Source organism: Cherax quadricarinatus, chromosome 31 (assembly GCF_038502225.1).
Source record: "Cherax quadricarinatus isolate ZL_2023a chromosome 31, ASM3850222v1, whole genome shotgun sequence".
Lineage (NCBI taxonomy): Eukaryota > Metazoa > Arthropoda > Malacostraca > Decapoda > Parastacidae > Cherax > Cherax quadricarinatus.
This window is the reverse complement of record NC_091322.1, coordinates 23481261-23505412: the sequence shown is the minus strand read 5'-3', so window position 1 is coordinate 23505412 and position 24152 is coordinate 23481261. Positions and strand designations below refer to the sequence as shown.

At 39.9% G+C, this 24152-nt stretch overlaps 1 protein-coding gene across 7 annotated transcripts in view; it reads right to left on the bottom strand.

Annotated features, from left to right (window-relative positions):
• The window catches only part of LOC128698994 (uncharacterized), a 53817-nt gene that overhangs the window by 16606 nt on the left and 13059 nt on the right, over positions 1-24152 (bottom strand). For 4 of the 7 annotated variants that reach the window (XM_070090261.1, XM_070090264.1, XM_070090265.1 and 1 more), the window contains exons 2-4: positions 20099-20302; positions 14055-14208; positions 123-252 (exon numbers count right to left, since the gene is read on the bottom strand). In XM_070090261.1, coding sequence (XP_069946362.1) covers positions 123-252; positions 14055-14208; positions 20099-20265 — 451 coding nt within the window. In that variant the 5' untranslated portion in view covers positions 20266-20302. Of the gene's footprint in view, positions 1-122; positions 253-7022; positions 7249-7303; positions 7399-10696; positions 10833-14054; positions 14209-20098; positions 20303-24152 lie in introns of those variants that run through there. The other 3 variants (XM_070090268.1, XM_070090267.1, XM_070090266.1) reach the window with 3 other exon arrangements.

Sequence of the window (24152 nt, the reverse complement as noted above, 5' to 3'; positions counted from 1 at the left end):
TTCCCAGGTAAGTCACAATGTTCCCAGGTAAGTCACAGTCCCCCAGTTAAGCCACAAATCTCCTAGGTGAGCCATAATTCCCCAGACGAGTCGCAAATAGTCCACAGATCATGCACACCCACCTGCAGCGCCACACTCCAGATTGAGGCCCTCCAGCTGCAAGGATCTTCTGACTGCTGTAACCCGTAGTTTAGTGGCCCACATGTTTGCCTCCTCCTCGCTGCTCAAGTACACACTCGCTTGTTCACTACCCTGAAGAAAACGTGAACAAGCATTAACAATAACAATATGCCCAAAGCCCTAAATATAACAAGCCAAACCATACCACGGGCAGGGATAGAACCCGCGATCAGAGTCTCAAAACTCCAGATCGTCGCGTTAGCCACTGGACCAGCTATGGTTTGTTTGCAATCGTGTCATTACGATTTCGTGAGTTATAACAAGCCAATATTGACAAAATTCATAGCAAGTGGGAAGAACTTTAGATTATGGGACATTTATTGTGGAGCATATGAACGTAGTACTGCCATCAGAAAACTAGTCCAATTTTCAGAATGTGGCGCGACAATTGCTACATCACTGCAGTTGTTGGAGTCGATAAAACGGATCCTGGCAATGATGCACTCCACATTCTTCCTTTGAAAAAAAAAATTAAAAATGGCAAAAAAAATCCCAGCCTTTTAATCTGAAGGGAACTGCTGAGTTCTATAATCTGGCAAGAACCATGAAGTTGGGTGAGAAAGAACACTAAGATGACCCAGCTTAGTGAAGAAGTGAGTAACGTGATGGGTTATTGTCATGGAATGAGTAGGTGGTGAAACTTGACCCTTATCATAAATGAAACTAAGAGTGATAAGAAAAATCATAATGGTGGTGAGTATTTTGTAAAAAAAAAAAATCCTGACGCGAATTTTATTCATATGGATCCACTGGCTTTCCCGTCCATCATGTAAAAAAACAAGTTACGATGAGATGGCAGAATTTCCACCCCATATAAAAGTCAAGAAACACCAGACTCCGAATAGAGTCCAAGATCACAGTAGAACACCGTACTCAACACTGTCATTGCCAAACTGTAGCCTCGTAACTCAGGCTGACGCTGACCTCGTGTATACAAATAATCCTGTGGTAGAATATGACAGGAAAACCATCCTGTGTGATGGGTGTATCCGGTAAACAGTTTACGTAGCCTTGTAAAATGTTATATATATCAGGATAACCATACAGTGTGATGTAACCAATTTTGACAAAAATACAACGACACTGATAAAGAATTATTACATATATTCAGTCATATAAGAGTCCAACAGCATCATCAATAAATTAAACAGACACCAAAAAAACAAAAGCAGAAAATACACTGGGAAAACCTTTGAAACAGGAATGAGTCTTATCTATGTTTACCAGCGATGGTCAGCAGCACTTCAGTATCTCGCTACTATAGCACTCATCAAATGTTTTAGCTTCAGAGCAATCTAGAGAAACACGAGGCCAACACCATGTCAACAAAAGTATATCAGCATCAATAATTAATTTTGATTAACTCATTAAATATAATAATGTTTTTTAGATATCGGGGTTGGTCGGTTAAACCGTAAATGCTAAGCACCGGGTGACCCACATCTGTCGTCAACACCAGAACACTCAGCTTGGTACCACTCTCAAAACAATTCCTGCTTTATGAATCACTTATTGTGAAAATCTTAGCAGCGGAGGCGCGGAGGTTTATGAAAAATCAATCAAAATTTGATAGAGAAAATTCTGTAACTGATTAATTCATTTTAATCGCCATTAAGTTTTATTTCAAGAAACGATTTTTTTGTTAGGTTAAAAATATCGCTTATTATGCGTGTTTATCTCAATGTACCATCTCCCATACCCGTCTGTACTATCTACCACAGCCATCTCTTCCATCTACCACAGCCGCCCGTACAGTCTAGTACACAAACCTACCATTCTACCACAACATACACTCACCTGTAAGCATTTCCATGTACAAACAGGAATGATACCTGTAGGATGCTTTCGGGAATCAACGTCCCCGCAGCTCACTCCCAGACCAGGCCTCCTAGTGAAATAAGGTCTGATCAGCCAGGTTGTCACTGCTAGCTTCTCGAAGTCCAACCTACAAACCACAGCCCGACTGATCAGGAATTGAGTTGAACTTATCGAGTTCTCTCTTGAAGACAGCCTGGGAGGTGTTGGTAATCCCCTGTATGCATGAAGGTAAGATGTTGAAAAGTGTTGATCCCTTGCTTTTCATTGGGGTATTTTGCGCCATCGGTAAATCTCGCTTTCGTAAGAAGTGATTTTTGTGTAAGGATTTGGGATCAAACCCTCTAGAATTTTCCAAGTGCAAATTATAATGCATCTTTCTCGCCTGCGATCCTTGGAGTACAATTCGAGGAACTTCAAACATTCCCAGTAATTTAGGTGCTCGACTGAATTTACACGTGCAGTGAAGGTTCCCCCTACATTCTCTAGATCTGCAATTTCACCTGCCTTAAAAGGGGTTCTTGGCGTACAACAATATTCCAACCTAGAGAGAACAAGTAAATTACAGAGGACCATCATTGGCTAGACATCTCTTGTTCTGAAGCTCCTCATTACCCATCCTATTATATTGCTCGCGGTTGTGTTAATGACACTTGTGATCTTGAAAGTGATGTCCTTTTTCATTACCACTTTTAGGTCCCTCACAAACAACAAGGTTTAGAAAAAAGTGCAGTCATACTGAGAAAAAATATCAAGTAGGCTATACATGTACCAACAACCAACACCATTCAGATAATGAGAAAGTGTACAACTTGCAATATATATATATATATATATATATATATATATATATATATATATATATATATATATATATATATATATATAATGTCGTGCCGAATATGTAAAACTGGTCAATTAGCAAGAACTCATTTAAAATTAAGTCCTTTCTAAAAATTTCTCTTATACATTTAAAGATATATTTTTTTCGTTATTGTTGATGTAAAAATTTATAATTTTGCACCAAATGGAACTTAGAAAACTTACCTAACCTTATTATAACAAACGCAATTTATTTTAGCCTAACCCAACTAAATATATTTTAGATTTGTTTACAATAATTTAATACTAAACAAACACAGTGAATATATTTTTCTCGTTAGGTACAGAATGATTTTGGCGAAATTATTGCATACACAAATTTTCACTTGTCCTATATGGCAAGATGAGCGTTGCTATTTAGGCCAAGATCGCAAGTTCTGCCTATTCGGCACGACATATATATATATATATATATATATATATATATAAATATATATATATATATATATATATATATATATATATATAAATTCCCTTAAGATGTAATTTACCTTAGTATGGCATGATTTTTTTAAGCAGACTGCGGCAGAGTTCCAACCTCAATAAAACGACAAACAGTGTGATAATCCTGAATCTTGGAACCGAATTCCAGGATTCCCAAATTCCAACTATTCCCAGACTGACCTCAGATACTTATCCCTCAATCTTATCTGAAGCGCAGATACATAAATAAATGCTTGAAACGTTAGTCTTTCATCTCAAAGAATAAATAAATATTATAACGATGTTAATAAAAAGGGAATGAAACAAAATCCGGATTAAGGCGGTGTGAGCATTGCGCATAAAAGCCTCAAGTACGTCCATAGTGTCGCTAGTGCCACTGTGAAGGACGGGACTCTCGACCTTGTTGCCCTGCCCTGCAACGCGGCAGTTCTGGCAACATTGACTTCTTATACAAAAAAACGTTACACTACTACACAACGATAAACTAAAAATATTACGTCGGTAAGTTACGTATTCTATATAAAAGTCTATAATATTTAACGTCGAGTATGTCTAGTGACGAGGCTTAGCCCATACCTGAGGGAGACTCACCTGTATGTGGTTGCAAGAGTCGATCCACAGCTCCTGGCCCCGCCTCTTTGCTGGTCGCTACTAGGTCCACTCTCTCCCGGCTCCAAGAGCCTCATCGTACCTCTTCGTGAAGCTATGTATGGATCCCGTCTATGTGTGCTCGTGTGTTAAAGATTTATCCTCCATCATTGTTGTTTATTAACGTCTCACGGAATTAAACATGCAAGACATGGCTGAATTTAATAAATCTTTAAAAATATTTTACTGTATTAAACTAAGCAACCAATACAAGCAGCAACCACAACAATACGACTCTTTGGTTCAATGGCAACCAACATAAGTAGCCCTGAAGAAATAACCAACAAAGTTTTAGAATATATTGCGAAAATACATAGAGTGAGATTTGCGATGGTGTGGCTGGGATCTCTAACCTCGAGTTAACCTGAACTTGACACCAAAACTGATTAAATAGTGAGTGATCCATATTTGGTTAACACGTCCTGTATAACTATGATGCTTACTGCTCATTGGGAATGTCCATGAAACAGATGAGGCAAAACTATTATATAACACAGATATAGCAGCCTCGCCTCAGCATCTGGGAGTTTCATTGCTCAGGATCCTGATATTTCCTGGGCACCAATATGGGTCAACATCAGTGTATCGCTGTAGATATGGCTAATCACTTCCGGATTATCCTGACCACGACGTGAATTGGCAAGTGCATACTGTGTCAGGGTCTATGAAGACTTTGAGTAGATATAATTTTGTCCTTATGGCCATGTATCAGGACAAAAAAAAACTGAACGAGAAAAATGGCCCTTAGGAAAAGTTTAAAGAAATAATTAACCTCAACAGGGAACCAAAACTAAAGGAAAATAATGTGAACAATTATTCTTATACGTTAATAAGATTAAATCCTCAATAAAATCTTGCCAGAAAACGTTGCACCTAGAGAGATGGAAGTAACGAAGCTATTAAGCAGTGAACACAAGTTTTTGACAAAGAAAAAAAACGCAAAACTGGAACATGAACAACAGACAACGCACAATGAAGGACAAAGGTGAAACTAGTTGACACTTTCAACAGGTGACAAAAACACCCCCTTCACATAATCCCCCACCTGTTCGCACCTGACGTCATAACAAAGTCCTCCAATAAGCAGCGTGATGGGTCATGACGTTATTAATAAAGTAAGCAATCACTGTATGGGGTCTGGGGAGTTACGTCATTTGTAACTCAGCAATAAGATACAAACGTAGAGAAGGCAGTTGCATTCGCAGGTTTGCAAAAACAAGACGTGGATTGAGTAGTTTACTTCATTAATTCAACCAATAAAAGAAACAAAACCCTGTATTATTAAACGTTACTCAAGGGTAAGTGGGACGCTGACATGGTATAATAATATATAACCAACAGACTTCCTCGTACAGTCAGAAAAAAACCTTATCAATTCCCACAATCAAGGTTTAGGATACAGAGACCAGCTGGAAACAAGGTGACATGTAACAGACTACCATTTACATTATTAACCTCAATTAGAAAAAGACGTTCTCATTCTTAGAAGCTTACACGCTATAAGTTTCTTTAATGACTAGAAAGTTTTGGTATATATACAAGAGTGATACAATTTATGGGAGGTAGCACAAGGCCAAAGCCACTTTCCCCGGTCAGGAGCAGTGGCTGCCTTGCTTGTCTATCTTAACCAGCTGCATCTACTACTCTTGGCTTCCTGCGGTAGCAAGGTAAACATGAAACAAGACCGGCGTACATCAGGCTTTTATTGTGACAACGTTCTCTGTGTATAGAGTGAAACTGTCACAATAAAAGCTTCTGCACCTGTGTCTTTTCTTCACTACGGTCAGCAGTACGTTTTCATATCCAAACCTGAACCTGTTCTTAACAATAAAAATGCCGCAATAAAATCTCACATTAGTTGCGCATGTGTCCTTTTTACCTACCATGTTAAATGTGTCATTTTCAAGTATGTCTCTCGCTTTCCCCGTCATGTGATACGAGTTATGCTGACATAAGGCACCCATTTAAGGCACATATATGACACGAGGGTATTGTGTTCGTTCTAAGTGCCATTCGAGTGTATATTTCACTAACCGTAAGGTAAACTGGTTCATACTTCGAGAACTGTTACCGACGCTACTTCTACTAATAATAAGGGGTGTTTCACTCGTAGAGCGCCCCGACTTAGGCACTCCCGTAGTTGCAACCGTGTTGTTTGTATATTAAGTCTGTTGTAAACGATAACTCGGGGCCTCCTACGAGTGAAACATCCTGTACAACTAGGGATATTGCTACTACGACTGCTGTTGTTTCTGTGACTACTGATACTGCTGTGCCCAGATTTACTTGGGACACGCATACACACTATGAGTCGAAGGGATGTTAGGAAGGATTTCTTCAGTCATAGAGTTGTCAGGAAGTGGAATAACCTAGAAAGTGACGTAGTGGAGGCAGGAACCATACATAGTTTTAAGACGAGGTTCGATAAAGCTCATGGAGCAGAGAAAGAGGACCTAGTAGCAGTGAAGAGGCAGGGACAGGAGTTATGAATCGACCCCTGCAAATAGGTGAGTACACTTGCCAGCCCACCTTAGATCTGAGTTCATGAATGTCTATCCTATCTCAGCCCAGATCTATCCTACCCATCAGGATGTGATCCACAATAATCGACTAACGCTCAGTTATGCACTTATTGCCAGGTGAACGGGGGAAGCGGGTGTAACGTTTGCCCATACGTCTCGCCCTGCTTGAGAAACGAACCTTTGTCTTTTATTTGTGAACTGAATCACAACCCCAAGACCTGAGATACTGTTGTCGTGACTAGCTCACTCCATCTTTCTCTCCGTTTCTCCCTGGATCTCTTGCCTAGTGATTAAACACATTTATCTGCTTCACTACCCTCCCAGGCCAGCCCCAGCCTCAGGACTAAGCAGGAAACTCAAAAAGAAACTTTCTCCCAGGAGACCACTTGAGACCACTTCGTGGTCTCCTGGTTGCCAGTGTGCGTGTACAGAGAGATGTACGTGTAGTCTTTTTTTAAGGCTTCGAGTATAACTATTACATTGGAGGGTTCAATTTTCTGTTATTCCTGACATTACAGCAAAGCTACTTACCCGAAGTGGCCAAAGGCTGCAGCAAGGCCGATTATCAATATATCGAAGCATACCACCTCCACATGACGTCTCGGTTATACCAGAATACTGATTAAGTATATCAGAAGAGAACACGTTTCACAGTAAACTATACTGACGGTATATCCGATTAGTGTTACTAGGTAGTAAATAGTATAATCACAAAAGTATAAAGGCAGATCGTACGAGAACTGCGTAACCTATTATGCTAATGCAGCGTATTACACTCTATAAAACGCGTATACTAAACAAAAACAGCATACCATCAAGCATGCTGACTGTACATAGGCACAGCATTCTCAGAGGATGTAGGAGAGCGGCATGCTAGAGTATGACTAAAGGGAGTGAGAAGAGTGGTGTTGGGAGGTAGTGGTGTTGGGTGGTGGTAGTGTCAATCATTCTGCGCTGAAGTAAGCTTTGTACCTCCCTCCACTACAATCTTAAACATTCCTCCACACCATCATTCACACTCAAGGCCTCGCCAACTCATCGTCGCCGACATTACTGTATCTATACTCTCCCCACCCCATGCAATAAACACCCCTCCACCACTATCTCCCCTTCCATCCCCCATACAGAATGATCAACTCCTCTGGTGAGACCCCACCCATCCCTCACCCACCACAAAATCCCAGTACCTCATCACTGCCTTCCCTTCCCCCTCCCTCATGGACATCCCAACCCTTCCCCCTCCCTCATGGATATCCCAACCCTTCCCCCTCCCTCATGGATATCCCCCCTCCTCAATATCCCAACCACCCTACCTAACCGGATACTCTCGCTAGCTCCCTCTCATACCTTCAACACTCCCACCTCATTTGCCTTGCACACTATTCTTAGAATGCATAAGTACCTTTAGCTCTAAAATGTAACTATTATACATTATAGCTTAATATTGTAGTTAATTTTGCTGAATAAATCTGGAGTGCTGCCTCCAGCTATTGTCTCAACGCTCGTGTGTGTTGACTGATCGAGGTGTGTTTACTGGAGTCTTGATCCTAGTCCCACCCCCCTCTTAAATTGCATTATTATTATTAAGAGGGAGAGCTAAACCCGTAGGGACTGTATAGCGCCTGTGGGATGGAAGACATTCAGGCTTAATTCAGGGAATTGGAGCACATATTCAATTCCCTAGATCAAGAGCCCCCTCACCAGAATCACGGAACCTCCCTTGAGGTGTCTTAAATTACAATCGATCACTATTATTGGTTCCTGGCTTCTTGGGCCCTGATTAAGTTTATTCAGGTACAATTACACAATCTTTGGGTGATTACAATTGTAACTTACACAATAGCGTGTATAAGTTACCTAGGAAAACTCCTCATACTGCCTAATCCAGTTCATTCCACCTAAGTCATGTGACCTGACCTGACTAGGTTGGGTGCATTGGCTGAGACTTGGACCTGATGGGCCAGAATATGTTCTTATTATTTAGTTTTTTTTTTGTCTAACATCCCCGTGATTCCTTTGTTATAGACTCCATCTATGTTCCTTCGCATCTCATTTTCAACGCTCTATATAATTATCTGAGTATCTTATACATAGTTTTCATTGGCCCTTTCTTTTACGGTTCCCTCAGCTCCGAAACTAGTCTTTTTTGCAGACCTCTAGAGTACACTTTATCAAATTTCCGAACATGCTTGACCAGGTGTAAGCTGCACACTAGCGGTATAATATATATAATATATATATATATATATATATATATATATATATATATATATATATATATATATATATATATATATATTATATATATATATATATTTATATATATTTATATATATATATATATATATATATACACATGTATATATGTATATACACATGTATATATGTATATATACATGTGTGTATATATATATATATATATATATATATATATATATATATATATATATATATATATATATATATATATATATATAAATATATATAATATATATGTAATATATATAATATATAATATATATACATTATATATATATATAATATATATATATATATATATATATATATATATATATATATATATATATATATATATATATATATATATATATATATATATATATATATAATGTCGTGCCGAATATGTAAAACTGGTCAGTTAGCAAGAACTCATTTAAAATTAAGTTCTTTCTAAAATTTTCTCTTACACGTTTAAAGATAAATTTTTTTCATTAATGTAAATGTAAAAAATTTTAATTTTGCACCAAAAGAATCTTAGAAAACTTACCTAACTTTATTATAACAAGAGCAATTTATTTTAGCCTAACCCAACTAAATATATTTTAGATTTGTTTACAGTAATTTAATACTAAACAAACACAGTGAAATATATTTTTTTTCGTTAGGTTCAGAATGATTTTGGCGAAATTATTGCATACACAAATTTTCACTTGTCCTATATGGCAAGATGAGCGTTGCTATTTAAGCCAAGATCGCAAGTTCTGCCTATTCGGCACGACATTATATATATATATATATATATATATATATATATATATATATATATATATATATATATATATATATATATATATATATATATATATATATATATATATATATATATATATATATATATATGTCGTGCTGAATAGGTAAAACTGGTCAGTTTGCAGGAACTCATTAAAATTAAGTCCTTTCTAAAATTTTCTCTTATACGTTTAAAGATGTATGTTTTCATTTATGTTAATGTAAAAATTAATAATTTTGTATGAAAACAACCGTAGAAAACTTACCTAACCTTATTATAACAAGCGCAATTTAATTTAGCTTAATCCAGCAACATATATTTTAGATAAGTTTACAATAATTTAATAAACATAATGAAATATATTTTTTCGTTAGGTTCAGAATGATTTTTGCGAAATTACTGCATACACAAATTTTTGCTTGCCTCATTCGGCAAGAAGAGCGTTGCTATTTAACCCAAAATCGCAAGTTTTACCTATTCGGCACGATATATATATATATATATATATATACACACACACACACACACACACACACACACACACACACACACACACACACACACACACACACACACAATCGTTCTGGCGCTTCTTGAAGTAAGGTCACAGTCATTACCTTGTCGAGCCATCTAAGTATTTTGTATGTTATGATCATGTCTCCTCTCTCACTCCATTCTTCTGGAGTCTTAAGTTTGCACGGTTTTTCTTTGTAACTTGTGTACTTCGGTTCCGGTACGATCCATGTGGCAAAACTTTTGGCCATTCTATTTTCTGTATGTGCCTAAGTTGGTGTGTGTCCCACGTCGATGCCGTTTATTCTAGAATTACTGCCAAACGGTAATGAGCCAGGTCAATGTACACACACTGACGGATACACCTATTTGTGTGCATATAACATACTATAATTCAACCTTATTCACAATATGGTAGTAGTAGTGTAGCTTTACAATAGTAAATAGTGTAAATACAAGTGAATACAATTTTAAAATAATGAACACACATTATCCAATGTTAGGGAACCATTGGAAGCAAGTCACACTGACTTTACTGGGTTTTTCCTAGGTGAAATCTACATGAACGTTTTACGTATCCACAGCACCGGCGGGCCCTCAAGAATATTGTAAAAGTAATTTGTATATGTGCCCAAAGCCTAAATAAACTCATGGAGCTTACCACGAAGGGTCATCAAAGAAAACGGAGCGTGGGAATCCGCTATGTAAATGAGTACTAAGCAAGACCGTAACAGCAGCAGGCCGGAACTTGCCACCACTGGCGAAAGTTAGCATGCACTGATGCTCTCAGAGGCAGGAGGGTGAGAAGCCATACACGGAATGGAGGGCAGTTATTATCACTATCTTATCGAAAATGCCAATGATAAGCTGGAGAGAGGTCAGGTGGGTGGAAAAGCTGCAAGTCTCCTTTTTCACATTATTTTACGAAGAGTTAAAAGACATGTTAAAACATATATACGGTAAATAGGGGAGGGAGGGAGGGAGAGAGAGAGAGAGAGAGAGAGAGAGAGAGAGAGAGAGAGAGAGAGAGAGAGAGAGAGAGAGAGAGAGAGAGAGAGAGAGAGAGAGAGAGAGAGAGAGAGAGAGAGAGATAGAGAGGGGGGGTGGGGGGGGTTAAGTCCTGCCACCTCTAGCGACACTTCATTCGAAAATAAATTCGAGCGGAAATATTACATGGTCCTTAGGCAAATAGATAAATTAAAACCTAACAAATCCCCAGGCCCTGATGAACTGTATGCAAGGGTTCTAAAGGAATGTAAAGAGGAGCTTAGCACACCTTTGGCTAATCTTTTCAACATATCACTACAAACTGGCATGGTGCCAGATAAGTGGAAAATGGCAAATGTGATACCTATTTTCAAAACAGGTGACAGGTCCTTAGCTTCGAACTATAGACCAATAAGCCTAACCTCCATAGTGGGAAAATTTATGGAATCAATAATTGCCGAGGCAGTTCGTAGCCATCTTGAAAAGCATAAATTAATCAACGAATCTCAGCATGGTTTTACAAAGGGGCGTTCCTGCCTTACGAATTTATTAACTTTTTTCACTAAGGTATTTGAGGAGGTAGATCATGGTAATGAATATGATATTGTGTATATGGACTTCAGTAAGGCTTTTGACAGGATCCCACATCAGAGACTATTGAGGAAAATTAAAGCACATGGAATAGGAGGAGAAATTTTTTCCTGGATAGAGGCATGGTTGACAAATAGGCAGCAGAGAGTTTGCATAAATGGGGAGAAATCAGAGTGGGGAAGCGTCACGAGCGGTGTTCCACAGGGGTCAGTGTTGGGCCCCCTGCTGTTCACAATCTACATAAACGACATAGATGAGGGCATAAAGAGCGACATCGGCAAGTTTGCCGATGACACCAAAATAGGCCGTCGAATTCATTCTGACGAGGACATTCGAGCACTCCAGGAAGATTTGAATAGACTGATGCAGTGGTCGGAGAAGTGGCAGATGCAGTTTAATATAGACAAATGCAAGGTTCTAAATGTTGGACAGGACAATAACCATGCCACATATAAACTAAATAATGTAGATCTTAATATTACGGATTGCGAAAAAGATTTAGGAGTTCTGGTTAGCAGTAATCTGAAACCAAGACAACAGTGCATAAGTGTTCGCAATAAAGCTAATAGAATCCTTGGCTTCATATCAAGAAGCATAAATAATAGGAGTCCTCAGGTTGTTCTTCAACTCTATACATCCTTGGTTAGGCCTCATTTAGATTATGCTGCACAGTTTTGGTCACCGTATTACAGAATGGATATAAATTCTCTGGAAAATGTACAAAGGAGGATGACAAAGATGATCCCATGTATCAGAAACCTTCCCTATGAGGATAGACTAAGGGCCCTGAAACTGCACTCTCTAGAAAGACGTAGAATTAGGGGGGATATGATTGAGGTGTATAAATGGAAGACAGGAATAAATAAAGGGGATGTAAATAGTGTGCTGAAAATATCTAGCCTAGACAGGACTCGCAGCAATGGTTTTAAGTTGGAAAAATTCAGATTCAGGAAGGATATAGGAAAGTACTGGTTTGGTAATAGAGTTGTGGATGAGTGGAACAAACTCCCAAGTACCGTTATAGAGGCCAGAACGTTGTGTAGCTTTAAAAATAGGTTGGATAAATACATGAGTAGATGTGGGTGGGTGTGAGTTAGACCTGATAGCTTGTGCTAACAGGTCGGTTGCCGTGTTCCTCCCTTAAGTCAATGTGACCTGACCTGACTAGGTTGGGTGCATTGGCTTAAGCCGGTAGGAGACTTGGACCTGCCTCGCATGGGCCAGTAGGCCTTCTGCAGTGTTCCTTCGTTCTTATGTTCTTATGTTCTTATATCGATGTAGTAAACGTTATGACATGCCTAGAAAGTGACCTACAAACACTCAGACAATGTTTTGTTAAATAGATATATCAGTGTTGAAACTTAAAGCGTTAGATGCAGATATTAAGGTTAAATATTACAACTTGTTATATTATACATTTTATAGGTGTACTTTATGATTATTATTTAAGGTTTACTCTGTGCACAACATATATTTCTCATTGGCTGACCGGGTAGGATGTTTAGATTTCAGTGATATCAGTAATTTTTTCCGGCTATATTAACTTATATTTCAGCGAGGTTACAAAGAAAAGTGGTGTATATTATAACCTTTCATAACCTATATAACGCATCAGGTTTAGAACAGTCGGCTTAAACCAAGACGACCCGGGCTAATCTTAGGCGGGCCGAGAAGCATGGTCAAGTCTTAACACCTACCTCTGTTCACCTGACAGTAAATAGGTTCCTAGGATGTAGTCTGCTGTTGCGGGTAGCATTCTAAGTAAGGACCTAAGGATTTCAACAAAGATGAGTTTACTACAGTTATCTCAAAGTATCTAACCAAGACAGGACCTGAAGCAATAGCTTGGACTTTTATATTTAGAAATAATATAGAAAAAGTACTGGCTTGGTAACAGAGTTGCAGATGAGTGGAGTAAAATCCCGGGTAGCATCTTTGGGTTGATAATTTTGGATTGCTGTAAATATAGGCTGGACGGGTATATGAGTAAGTGTGGTTGGGTAAGTGTTGGACTTGTCTAGTATGAGCCAATGGGCCTACTGCATTTTCTTCATTCTTATGTTCTTAACCACAAAAGGAGGTAAGGAAGACTGGTTTGAAAACAAAATTAGGTATACCCCCTTCCCCCCCCCCTCCAAAAAAAATAAAAAATAAAAACGAAATACTGATTAACCAAACTGTCACCAGGTATACACTTCACAGCTTCAGTGGGCATCTGTATTTTATGAAGATACATGTATGGTAGTTTTAAGTCAATGTCTAAATATCGTCAGGACTAACTCTGTGGTAAAAAATAAATACAATGATAAAATCTAATGTTCCTATCATAAGAACTGATAATGGCCGCCTGACATTTGTAATTCTTACTAGAAATGTTGTATATGCATAGTACTGTAATACCCCGTCTTCTTTAAAACATGTTGGAATAAAGACTGACTTACCCTAAGAGAGAGGGAAACACGGTAGGCTGGGCTTGTGTCCTCCCGGGAGACCGTGACGTCACAGAGGTCGAGCTGGGGCACCACCAGAGATGGCAGGGAGGCTGCCCTGTGTGGGTACACATACAGTCCTGCTCCCCGCACCTCTACCCACACCCTGTTTAATTAATAATACTGCCTATAATATACATTACATGCAAATAACTAATTAATATTAATTCTATTATTATTATTATTATTATTATTAGATTCACGAGGGAGCTTGCCTGCGGGAGTCGGAAGCAATTAGCCTAATTCAAGGAAAGTCACGTCGAATTCTTTGGATCATGAGCTCCTCACCAGCGTCAAGGAGCCTCCCTCGAGGGGCGCGTTAGTCTTAAGGCCTATCGACTGAATATGGCTAGTTGTTGAGTGTTCGGCTCATAACCTAAAGGATCGAAGTCGAATCCTAAGGGAGGGGGAGATGTATGGGAAAGTCTGGTAATACCTGCTGTCCCTATTACCTACTAAAATAAATACCAATCAATTATTCGATTGTGCCACATCCTGGAGAAGGACCTTAAATAATGACCCAAAAATGGTGTTTTATTCATCAGGAAACAGAGCAAGCGTTTCCTGACACGGGTCTTAGTCAAATAATCCGCTAACTGTAACTTTTGGTTATGCAACTGAGGGCCTTCTGGAGGTACACAAAGATCACAGTGTGTTATATACTGTATAACCCAATGGAAATAGCAACACCGATCTGGTTGTCAACTTTTAGAGAAATGATGAGTTAAGATGAGGCTGCACCTTTTGCAATTAAGATAGCAAGGAGGGAAGGCAGCAGCTGTCCAGTACACCCTTGCTTTTTACCCTGGTGGGGAGAAAGTAAAGAAATGCCAGCCTGTTATTCAATGTTAGTAGCCGGGCGAAGGGGAAATGGAAGGGTGCAAGCCACTAGCACCACCACCCTCATATTAATACGGTTTAGGAATGAAACCATCAGAGCTTGTACAGCGCCTGGGAAATGGGAGGTAATCAAGTTTGATTCACAGGTGCTGCGCCGAGTTTCCCTGCCGTTACTCACTATCTGTTTACACCGGCATCAAGGCGCTCCCTTCAAGGGTTTACAAAATTAAATACCTTATTTTGACTTAATTTAGGTAAACCGTCTTCGTGTTTTGGTGTAATTTTCCTGCATATATAGTTACTCTGAAAACCATTGTTAGGGTGATATCGACTATTTATACTAGACGAAAGCAAGAAATATGTTCGAAGTTACATAACACTATTATCATTTAGGGGAGGCGCTAAACCCGCAGGGGGCCATACAGCTCCTGGGGAACGGGAAATAATCAGGCTCAATTTAAGGAAGGGAAGGCCAAGTCTAATTCCTTGAATGATGAGCCTCTCATCAGCATCAAGGAACTTACCTTGAGCAGCTTAACTAACAATACCGGTGTACCGTATGCTCTGGTGAACAAACACAACAGTCGGGTTCTTGGTGAACAGTACATTCAGATGCACAGTGTCTGATAAACATTAATTAACTTTGATGGGAGCATGTTTGCAGTTTTGTGAAACCTGTCAGAGCATCTCTCCTAACGACCTACTCACAAGAGCCATAACAAATAATATAACAAAAATAAACACTACACTAGACAAATACAAGTGGTTAAGATGCCAGGTGTCTGATATGCTCGACGTTAGTATGGAGGCGGCCGAAAGAGTTTCGAGACTACCTTGTTGACTGCTCTAGTTTATGATAAATGATGACTGTCACTGCTATAGTTTTGTTGTATATTTGTCTAGCTTGACATGTCTCCTTGCGTTTCCTTAGGTCTCAGGGTTCTACAACTGTTTCCACCACCTCCAAGAGAAGGAGGCAAGGAAAATATTCTCTATTTTTCTATAAACGTCTTTCGCGGTCTAATGTTGATTTATCGAACCGTAAAAATCCTCCAGCTGATATATGAAGTGCAGACACTTTGCTGAAGTGAAAAGTGTAATCTTAGTTTGCAGAGACCGTACTTTACACATCTAAAACTGAAGACAGTCTAGCATGGATGAAATGACATTGCCAAAAAGTATAAAAGGCAGACGCAAACTGCGAAATAAGCTATTATTGGCATAACATTTTGCTCTTTGTAGCTTTATCGGGTCACTTGCAACTTGCCTGTTGTCATTTGAGGAAACTTTTCCTTAAATGCTTCACTTGCATTATCTCACTCACGCCCTAGCAGCATTCCACGTACTAAAGACTCTGGTTACTGCACTCACATATACCCTACATGACCAAAATACTCTAGCTATATACTTGTCCAAACTTCCAACCACTACAGATATCAGTAGTAGAACTCAACACACAACTCAGGATATAAATAACCATAATTTTAAACCTAGAAGATGATTGATCACGTTGACCCTGATCTAAACCTCCACAATCTGACACCCAATCAAAACCTATTGGAAAGTAACTGCCTTTATTACACAGCATCACAAGCCACCACTATCCTAAACAATGCTAAAAGTCTATCAGTACTTAACTACAACATCAGGTCCTTAAGCAAACACTATGATGACCTCCTAGCACTCCTTGAATCACTAAAGACACCCTTCTCCTGCATTATTCTTACTGAGACCTGGCTTAAGCAGGACACAATAGATATCTACCCTCTACCAGGATACACAGCAATTCACAACTGCAGAACAAACCAAGTTGGGGGTGGTATTGCAATCTATTACTCTAACCAATTATCTTGTCTTAGCACCACTTGCTTTAGTGATGAATATGGGGAATACATTTTTGCTAATTTTACTGTAAAAAACCTAAAGACGCCTATAACAATCGGTGCCATTTACCGGATACCTCACACAAACATCCCAAATTTCAGTGAGAAATTAAAGTCACTAATAACAAACAGACAAATGAATAAGCACCACCTTCTCTTAGCTGGAGACTTCAACATCAACCTTGGCTTACTAGATGATCAGCCTGTAACTGATTTCATCAACAATATGAACAACACACTTCTCATACCAACAATAACTAAACCAACCAGGCTCACTGAGACAAGTGCAACCATAATAGACCACATATGGACCAATATACTAGCCCCCCTTAAATCAGGGATAATCACAGATAGCACTACAGACCACTACCCTACCTTCCTCCTGACAAACATTAGTAAACCACCACTTGAATACAACAAAGTCTCATTTAGACTCCATGACGAGGCCTCAGTAAGGAAGTTCACAGCTGACCTAGAGACTGTTGATTGGCCTACAGAATTCTCCAAGGCCAATGGTATTGATGACTGGACAGACATCTTTCTTAACAAATTACTTAGACTATACAACAAACATTGTCCTATAAAAACAAAACAGATCACAAACAAACGGCTTGGTTGCCCATGGCTAACCAGCACCATTCTGAAATCCATTGACAAGAAACACCAATATGAAAAGCAATATAGACAGGGCTTAATACACAAAGATACTCTTAAACACTATTCATCAGCTCTCACCAAAGTAATAAAAAAAGCCAAACAACTATACTACTCCAGTAGATTCACAGACACTAGAGGAGATATAAAAAAGACCTGGAAAACACTCTCTCAGATTCTAGGGACCCACAAACTGAGAAAAACCAAGAATATTGTCCTAACTAAACCTAATGAAACACCACTACATCCCACGGACACAGCTAACAAGATAAACGACTTCTTCTCAAACATAGGATCTAATCTCGCCAGTAAAATCCCACATACCAATGCCCATGCCGGGGACTACCTAGATGGAAATTTCCCTAATTCCTTCTATCTTGCACCAACTGAGCCCACGGAAGTCATTGAGATCATAAAGTCACTTAAAAATAACTCGGGGAATCTGTCTCATGTCCCACCATTACTGTACAAGCGAGCGGCCCATGTCCTTTCGCATGCTATTTCATTACTTTTTAACAAGTCAATAGAGACTAGCACCTTCCCGAAACTACTCAAGATGGCAAGGGTTACACCAATACATAAAGGTGGTGACCCTACAGACTTAAACAACTATAGGCCAATATCTAACTTACCATTGCTATCCAAGATCTTTGAGAAACTCGTGCACAGGAGACTGTATTCATTTATAACGGCTCAAAACATACTCAACCCCTGCCAGTTTGGATTCAGGAAAAATAAAAGCACTAATGATGCAATCATAAAAATGCTAGATCTGCTTTACACAGCATTGGAAAATAAGGAATATCCACTAGGAATTTTTATTGACCTAAGAAAAGCTTTTGACACAGTAAACCACGAAATCCTACTCCACAAACTTGACCACTACGGTATAAGAGGCCATGCGCTTGCTTATTTCAAATCTTACATTACTAATAGGTATCAGTACGTCACCATTAAAGACACAGCATCAGCAACACGGCCACTTGATACTGGAGTTCCGCAGGGAAGTGTCCTTGGTCCCCTGCTCTTCCTCATATACATCAATGACCTTCCAAACGTATCCCAACACCTGAAACCCATTCTCTTTGCTGATGACACGACTTATGTCATCTCTCACCCTAATCTTGCCACCCTCAACACCATTGTGAACGAGGAGCTGATTAAAATATCGACTTGGATGACAGCCAATAAACTTACGCTTAACACTGACAAAACTTACTATATTATGTTTGGTAGCAGAGCAGGAGATGCACAAATTAACATTAAGATTGACAACACTCTAATTACCAGAAATAATGGGGGAAAATTCCTAGGCTTATACCTTGACAACAACCTGAATTTCAGCACCCATATCCAGCATATAGCCAAAAAAGTATCCAAAACGGTTGGGATCCTCTCCAAGATACGATACTATGTGCCGCAAAATGCCCTTCTCACACTATACCACTCACTTATTTATCCATACCTCACCTATGCTATTTGTGCTTGGGGATCAACTGCAGCAACACACCTAAAGCCAATAATAACCCAACAAAAAGCTGCAGTAAGAATAATCACTAAATCCCATCCCTGGCAGCACACCCCCCCACTCTTCAAAGATCTAAACTTACTCCCAGTTCAGTACATCCACACTTACTACTGTGCAATCTATATCTACAGGGCCATAAACTCTAATATCAACCTTGACCTAAAACGCTTTCTTGATAGTTGTGACAGAACCCACAGGCATAACACCAGAAACAAACATCTCTACGACATTCCCCGTGTCCGACTAAACCTTTACAAAAATTCAATGTATGTCAAAGGCCCTAAAATCTGGAATACCCTACCTGAGAACTCTAGAACTGCAGACACATTCATCACCTTCAAAACTACCATTAGAAAACATCTTATCTCCCTGATACACCCCATCAACTAACTACACGAATACCACCTGGTGGTTCACACTTACACTCGCTCACTCATTTGACCATAAACAGAAACAGAAATATTAATCTCAGTCTTAAAATAATGAATCCTGTGATACTCCAATACTGAAACTATATACTGTGCCAAAACAAAAGCATTCACATTGCTAAACTCACAAACTAGTATTTAGTCACTTAGCCATAATACCAACTTACCTCATAATTTGTAATATTTTACAATTAAGAATAAAACTAAGTATGCCCGAAATGCCTAGCCATGCTAAGCGTTCTAGTGGTACACTCTGTAATCACAATTTTACTACATGTAAACCAAACAATAACCAAATTTCTGTAAACTCAGCATTGTAATCCTTATAGAGAATAAACTACTACGAAAGGCATCTCTTGTTTCCACTCTGGTCTCCACCTGTCATATCGGTAGAACCTTCTACACCGTTAAGATATTGGTGCCGGCATTTTGTTCAGTACAGGGACAATATTCTCAAGATCGTCAACCTAACCAAACTTCGTGCAGGACTTTACTACTTATTCTGACAATGTTTTCAACACAAACATACCAGAACTAAAGTGTAGTGGTAGAGACTGTCCGCTAAGCGTGAAACTGATATGCTACTCTCGCAGCCAGTTTTATAAAAAAATTGTAATAAGCGTCACTCAATAGATAATGGCAAGTGTTAAATACATAACTAACCTCAGTAGCTGTGATCCATGTGGGATGTGGACGTGGCCATGGTGGGCTGCAGGAGGGCGGGTGGGTGCCGGCACCATCACCATTCCATCCCTTCCCACCCTGAGGTGGGTAAACGTGGGCAGCACGCCCGCAGAGCAAGAGTGAGAGATCTTCCTTGGGAGAGCCATCCTCCGCCTCCCAGGAAACCCAGCGGTAATCAGGTAACTATTTTATACACACAAGAGAGATTAATATTAGGCATGTGTTCAAACTGGAAATATGTTGATAAAACAGCAGTAAATTACATAACAGATTTTACGCTTTCTAATCGATGCTATCTCCTGAAGTCTAGCTGGTTAGGCTATCTCTAATTCTATCTAGAGAGATTATTATTATAATCAAAAAGAAGCGCTAAGTCACAAGGACTATACAGCCTATCTAGAGAGAGAAAGGGAGACAACGTGACAGACACACAGAATCAACCACCAACGCCACAAATAACAAAAAAAAAAAAAAAAAAATAAGAAGTGTTCCTCATCATTTTCTTGCACAGTCCGAGGTTACTTTGTCTCAGTGAGTTTGCAGTTATCTTATTTTCTCAATAAAAGGTTTGTATTATTATAATGTGATCAGGTTTGGGTCGATGTAGGTGACGGTAACTCCAATTTCTTGGATCCTGGAGTTTACCTGGAGAGAGTTTCGGGGGTCAATGCCCCCGCGGCCCGGTCTGTGACCAGGCCTCCTGGTGGATCAGCGCCTGATCAACCAGGCTGTTGCTGCTGGCTGCACGCAAACCAACGTACGAGCCACAGCCCGGCTGATCAGGAACTGACTTTAGGTGCTTGTCCAGTGCCAGCTTGAAGACTGCCAGGGGTCTGTTGGTAATCCCCCTTATGTGTGCTGGGAGGCAGTTGAACAGTCTCGGGCCTCTGACACTTATTGTATGGTCTCTTAACGTGCTAATGACACCCCTGCTTTTCATTGGGGGGATGGTGCATCGTCTGCCAAGTCTTTTGCTTTCGTAGTGAGTGATTTTTGTGTGCAAGTTCGGTACTAGTCCCTCTAGGATTTTCCAGGTGTATATAATCATGTATCTCTCCCTCCTGCGTTCCAGGGAATACAGGTTTAGAAACCTCAAGCGCTCCCAGTAATTGAGGTGTTTTATCTCCGTTATGCGCGCCGTGAAAGTTCTCTGTACATTTTCTAGGTCGGCAATTTCACCTGCCTTGAAAGGTGCTGTTAGAGTGCAGCAATATTCCAGCCTAGATAGAACAAGTGACCTGAAGAGTGTCATCATGGGCTTGGCCTCCCTAGTTTTGAAGGTTCTCATTATCCATCCTGTCATTTTTCTAGCAGATGCGATTGATACAATGTTATGGTCCTTGAAGGTGAGATCCTCCGACATAATCACTCCCAGGTCTTTGACGTTGGTGTTTCGCTCTATTTTGTGGCCAGAATTTGTTTTGTACTCTGATGAAGATTTAATTTCCTCATGTTTACCATATCTGAGTAATTGAAATTTCTCATCGTTGAACTTCATATTGTTTTCTGCAGCCCACTGAAAGATTTGGTTGATGTCCGCCTGGAGCCTTGCAGTGTCTGCAATGGAAGACACTGTCATGCAGATTCGGGTGTCATCTGCAAAGGAAGACACGGTGCTGTGGCTGACATCCTTGTCTATGTCGGATATGAGGATGAGGAACAAGATGGGAGCTAGTACTGTGCCTTGTGGAACAGAGCTTTTCACCGTAGCTGCCTCGGACTTTACTCTGTTGAAGACTACTCTCTGTGTTCTGTTAGTGAGGAAATTATAGATCCATCGACCGACTTTTCCTGTTATTCCTTTAGCGCGCATTTTGTGCGCTATTACGCCATGGTCACACTTGTCGAAGGCTTTTGCAAAGTCTGTATATATTACATCTGCATTCTTTTTGTCTTCTAGTGCATTTAGGACCTTGTCGTAGTGATCCAGTAGTTGAGACAGACAGGAGCGACCTGTTCTAAACCCATGTTGCCCTGGGTTGTGTAACTGATGGGTTTCTAGATGGGTGGTGATCTTGCTTCTTAGGACCCTTTCAAAGATTTTTATGATATGGGATGTTAGTGCTATTGGTCTGTAGTTCTTTGCTGTTGCTTTACTGCCCCCTTTGTGGAGTGGGGCTATGTCTGTTGTTTTTAGTAACTGAGGGACGACCCCCGTGTCCATGCTCCCTCTCCATAGGATGGAAAAGGCTCGTGATAGGGGCTTCTTGCAGTTCTTGATGAACACAGAGTTCCATGAGTCTGGCCCTGGGGCAGAGTGCATGGGCATGTCATTTATCGCCTGTTCGAAGTCATTTGGCGTCAGGATAACATCGGATAGGCTTGTGTTAATCAAATTTTGTGGCTCTCTCATAAAAAATTCATTTTGATCTTCGACTCTCAGTCTGGTTAGCGGCTTGCTAAAAACTGAGTCATATTGGGACTTGAGTAGCTCACTCATTTCCTTGCTGTCATGTGTAGGACCCATCTTGTTTAAGTAGGGGCCCAATACTGGGCGTTGTTCTCGATTTTGATTTGGCATAGGAGAAGAAATACTTTGGGTTTCTTTCGATTTCATTTATAGCTTTTAGTTCTTCCCGCGATTCCTGACTCCTAAAAGATTCTTTTAGCTTAAGTTCGATGCTTGCTATTTCTCTGACCAGTGTCTCCCTGCGCATTTCAGATATATTGACCTCTTTTAGCCGCTCTGTTATTCTTTTCTGTCGCCTGTAAAGGGAGCGCCTGTCTCTTTCTATTTTACATCTACTCCTCCTTTTTCTTAGAGGAATAAGCCTTGTGCATACATCGAGTGCCACCGAGTTAATCTGTTCTAGGCATAAGTTTGGGTCTGTGTTGCTTAGTATATCTTCCCAGCTTATATCGGTTAGGACTTGGTTTACTTGGTCCCACTTTATGTTTTTGTTATTGAAGTTGAATTTGGTGAATGCTCCCTCGTGACTAGTCTCATTTTGTCGGTCTGGGGCTCCTCGCATACATGTCTGAACCTCAATTATGTTGTGATCTGAGTATATTGTTTTTGATATGGTGACATTTCTTATCAGATCATCATTGTTAGTGAATATGAGGTCTAGTGTATTCTCCAGTCTAGTAGGCTCTATTATTTGCTGGTTTAAATTGAATTTTGTGCAGAGATTTAAAAGCTCGTGTGAGTGTGAGTTTTCATCAGAGCTGCCTCCTGGTGTTATTACTGCAACAATATTATTTGCTATATTCCTCCATTTTAGGTGCCTTAAGTTGAAATCCCCCAGGAGCAAGATGTTGGGTGCAGGAGCTGGAAGATTTTCCAGACAGTGGTCAATTTTTAACAGCTGTTCCTGGAATTGCTGGGATGTTGCATCCGGAGGCTTGTAGACTACCACAATGACTAGGTTTTGGTTCTCGACCTTTACTGCTAAAACTTCCACTACGTCATTTGAGGCATTAAGCAGTTCTGTGCAAACAAGTGACTCTGCAATGTACAGGCCAACCCCCCCCCCCCTTTTGCCTGTTCACTCTGTCACATCTGTATAGGTTGTAACCTGGGATCCATATTTCATTGTCCAAGTGATCCTTTATGTGGGTCTCAGTGAAAGCCGCGAACATTGCCTTTGCCTCTGCAAGCAGTCCACGGATGAAAGGTATTTTGTTGTTTGTTGCTGGCTTTAGACCCTGTATATTTGCAAAGAAGAATGTTATCGGACTGGTGGTATTGTTGGTACTGGGGGGGGATTTTTTTTTCCGGCATTAGTATCTGTATCTGTTGGTTTGGAGTGGAGGCCATCGACTGTGGTTCCACTCCAGGAATGACTGGATTTGGTGTACGATTTCTGCCATTTCCTGCCAGTTTTTTTTCCTTCCTGGCACTAAAAAACCTCTCCCTCTTGAGTGGCTGTGGCTACCCAGGTTTTCCCATGGCCTGGATGTTTTGTATCTTTTTGTCCCCTTTAGATGGTATGCCTGGCAATTTAAGTTATAGCACAGTCTTTCCTGTACTGAAGAGGTACACATTTCAGGGTGAAAAAGCTTACAGGAAGGGAGTTTGCATTTTCCTGTT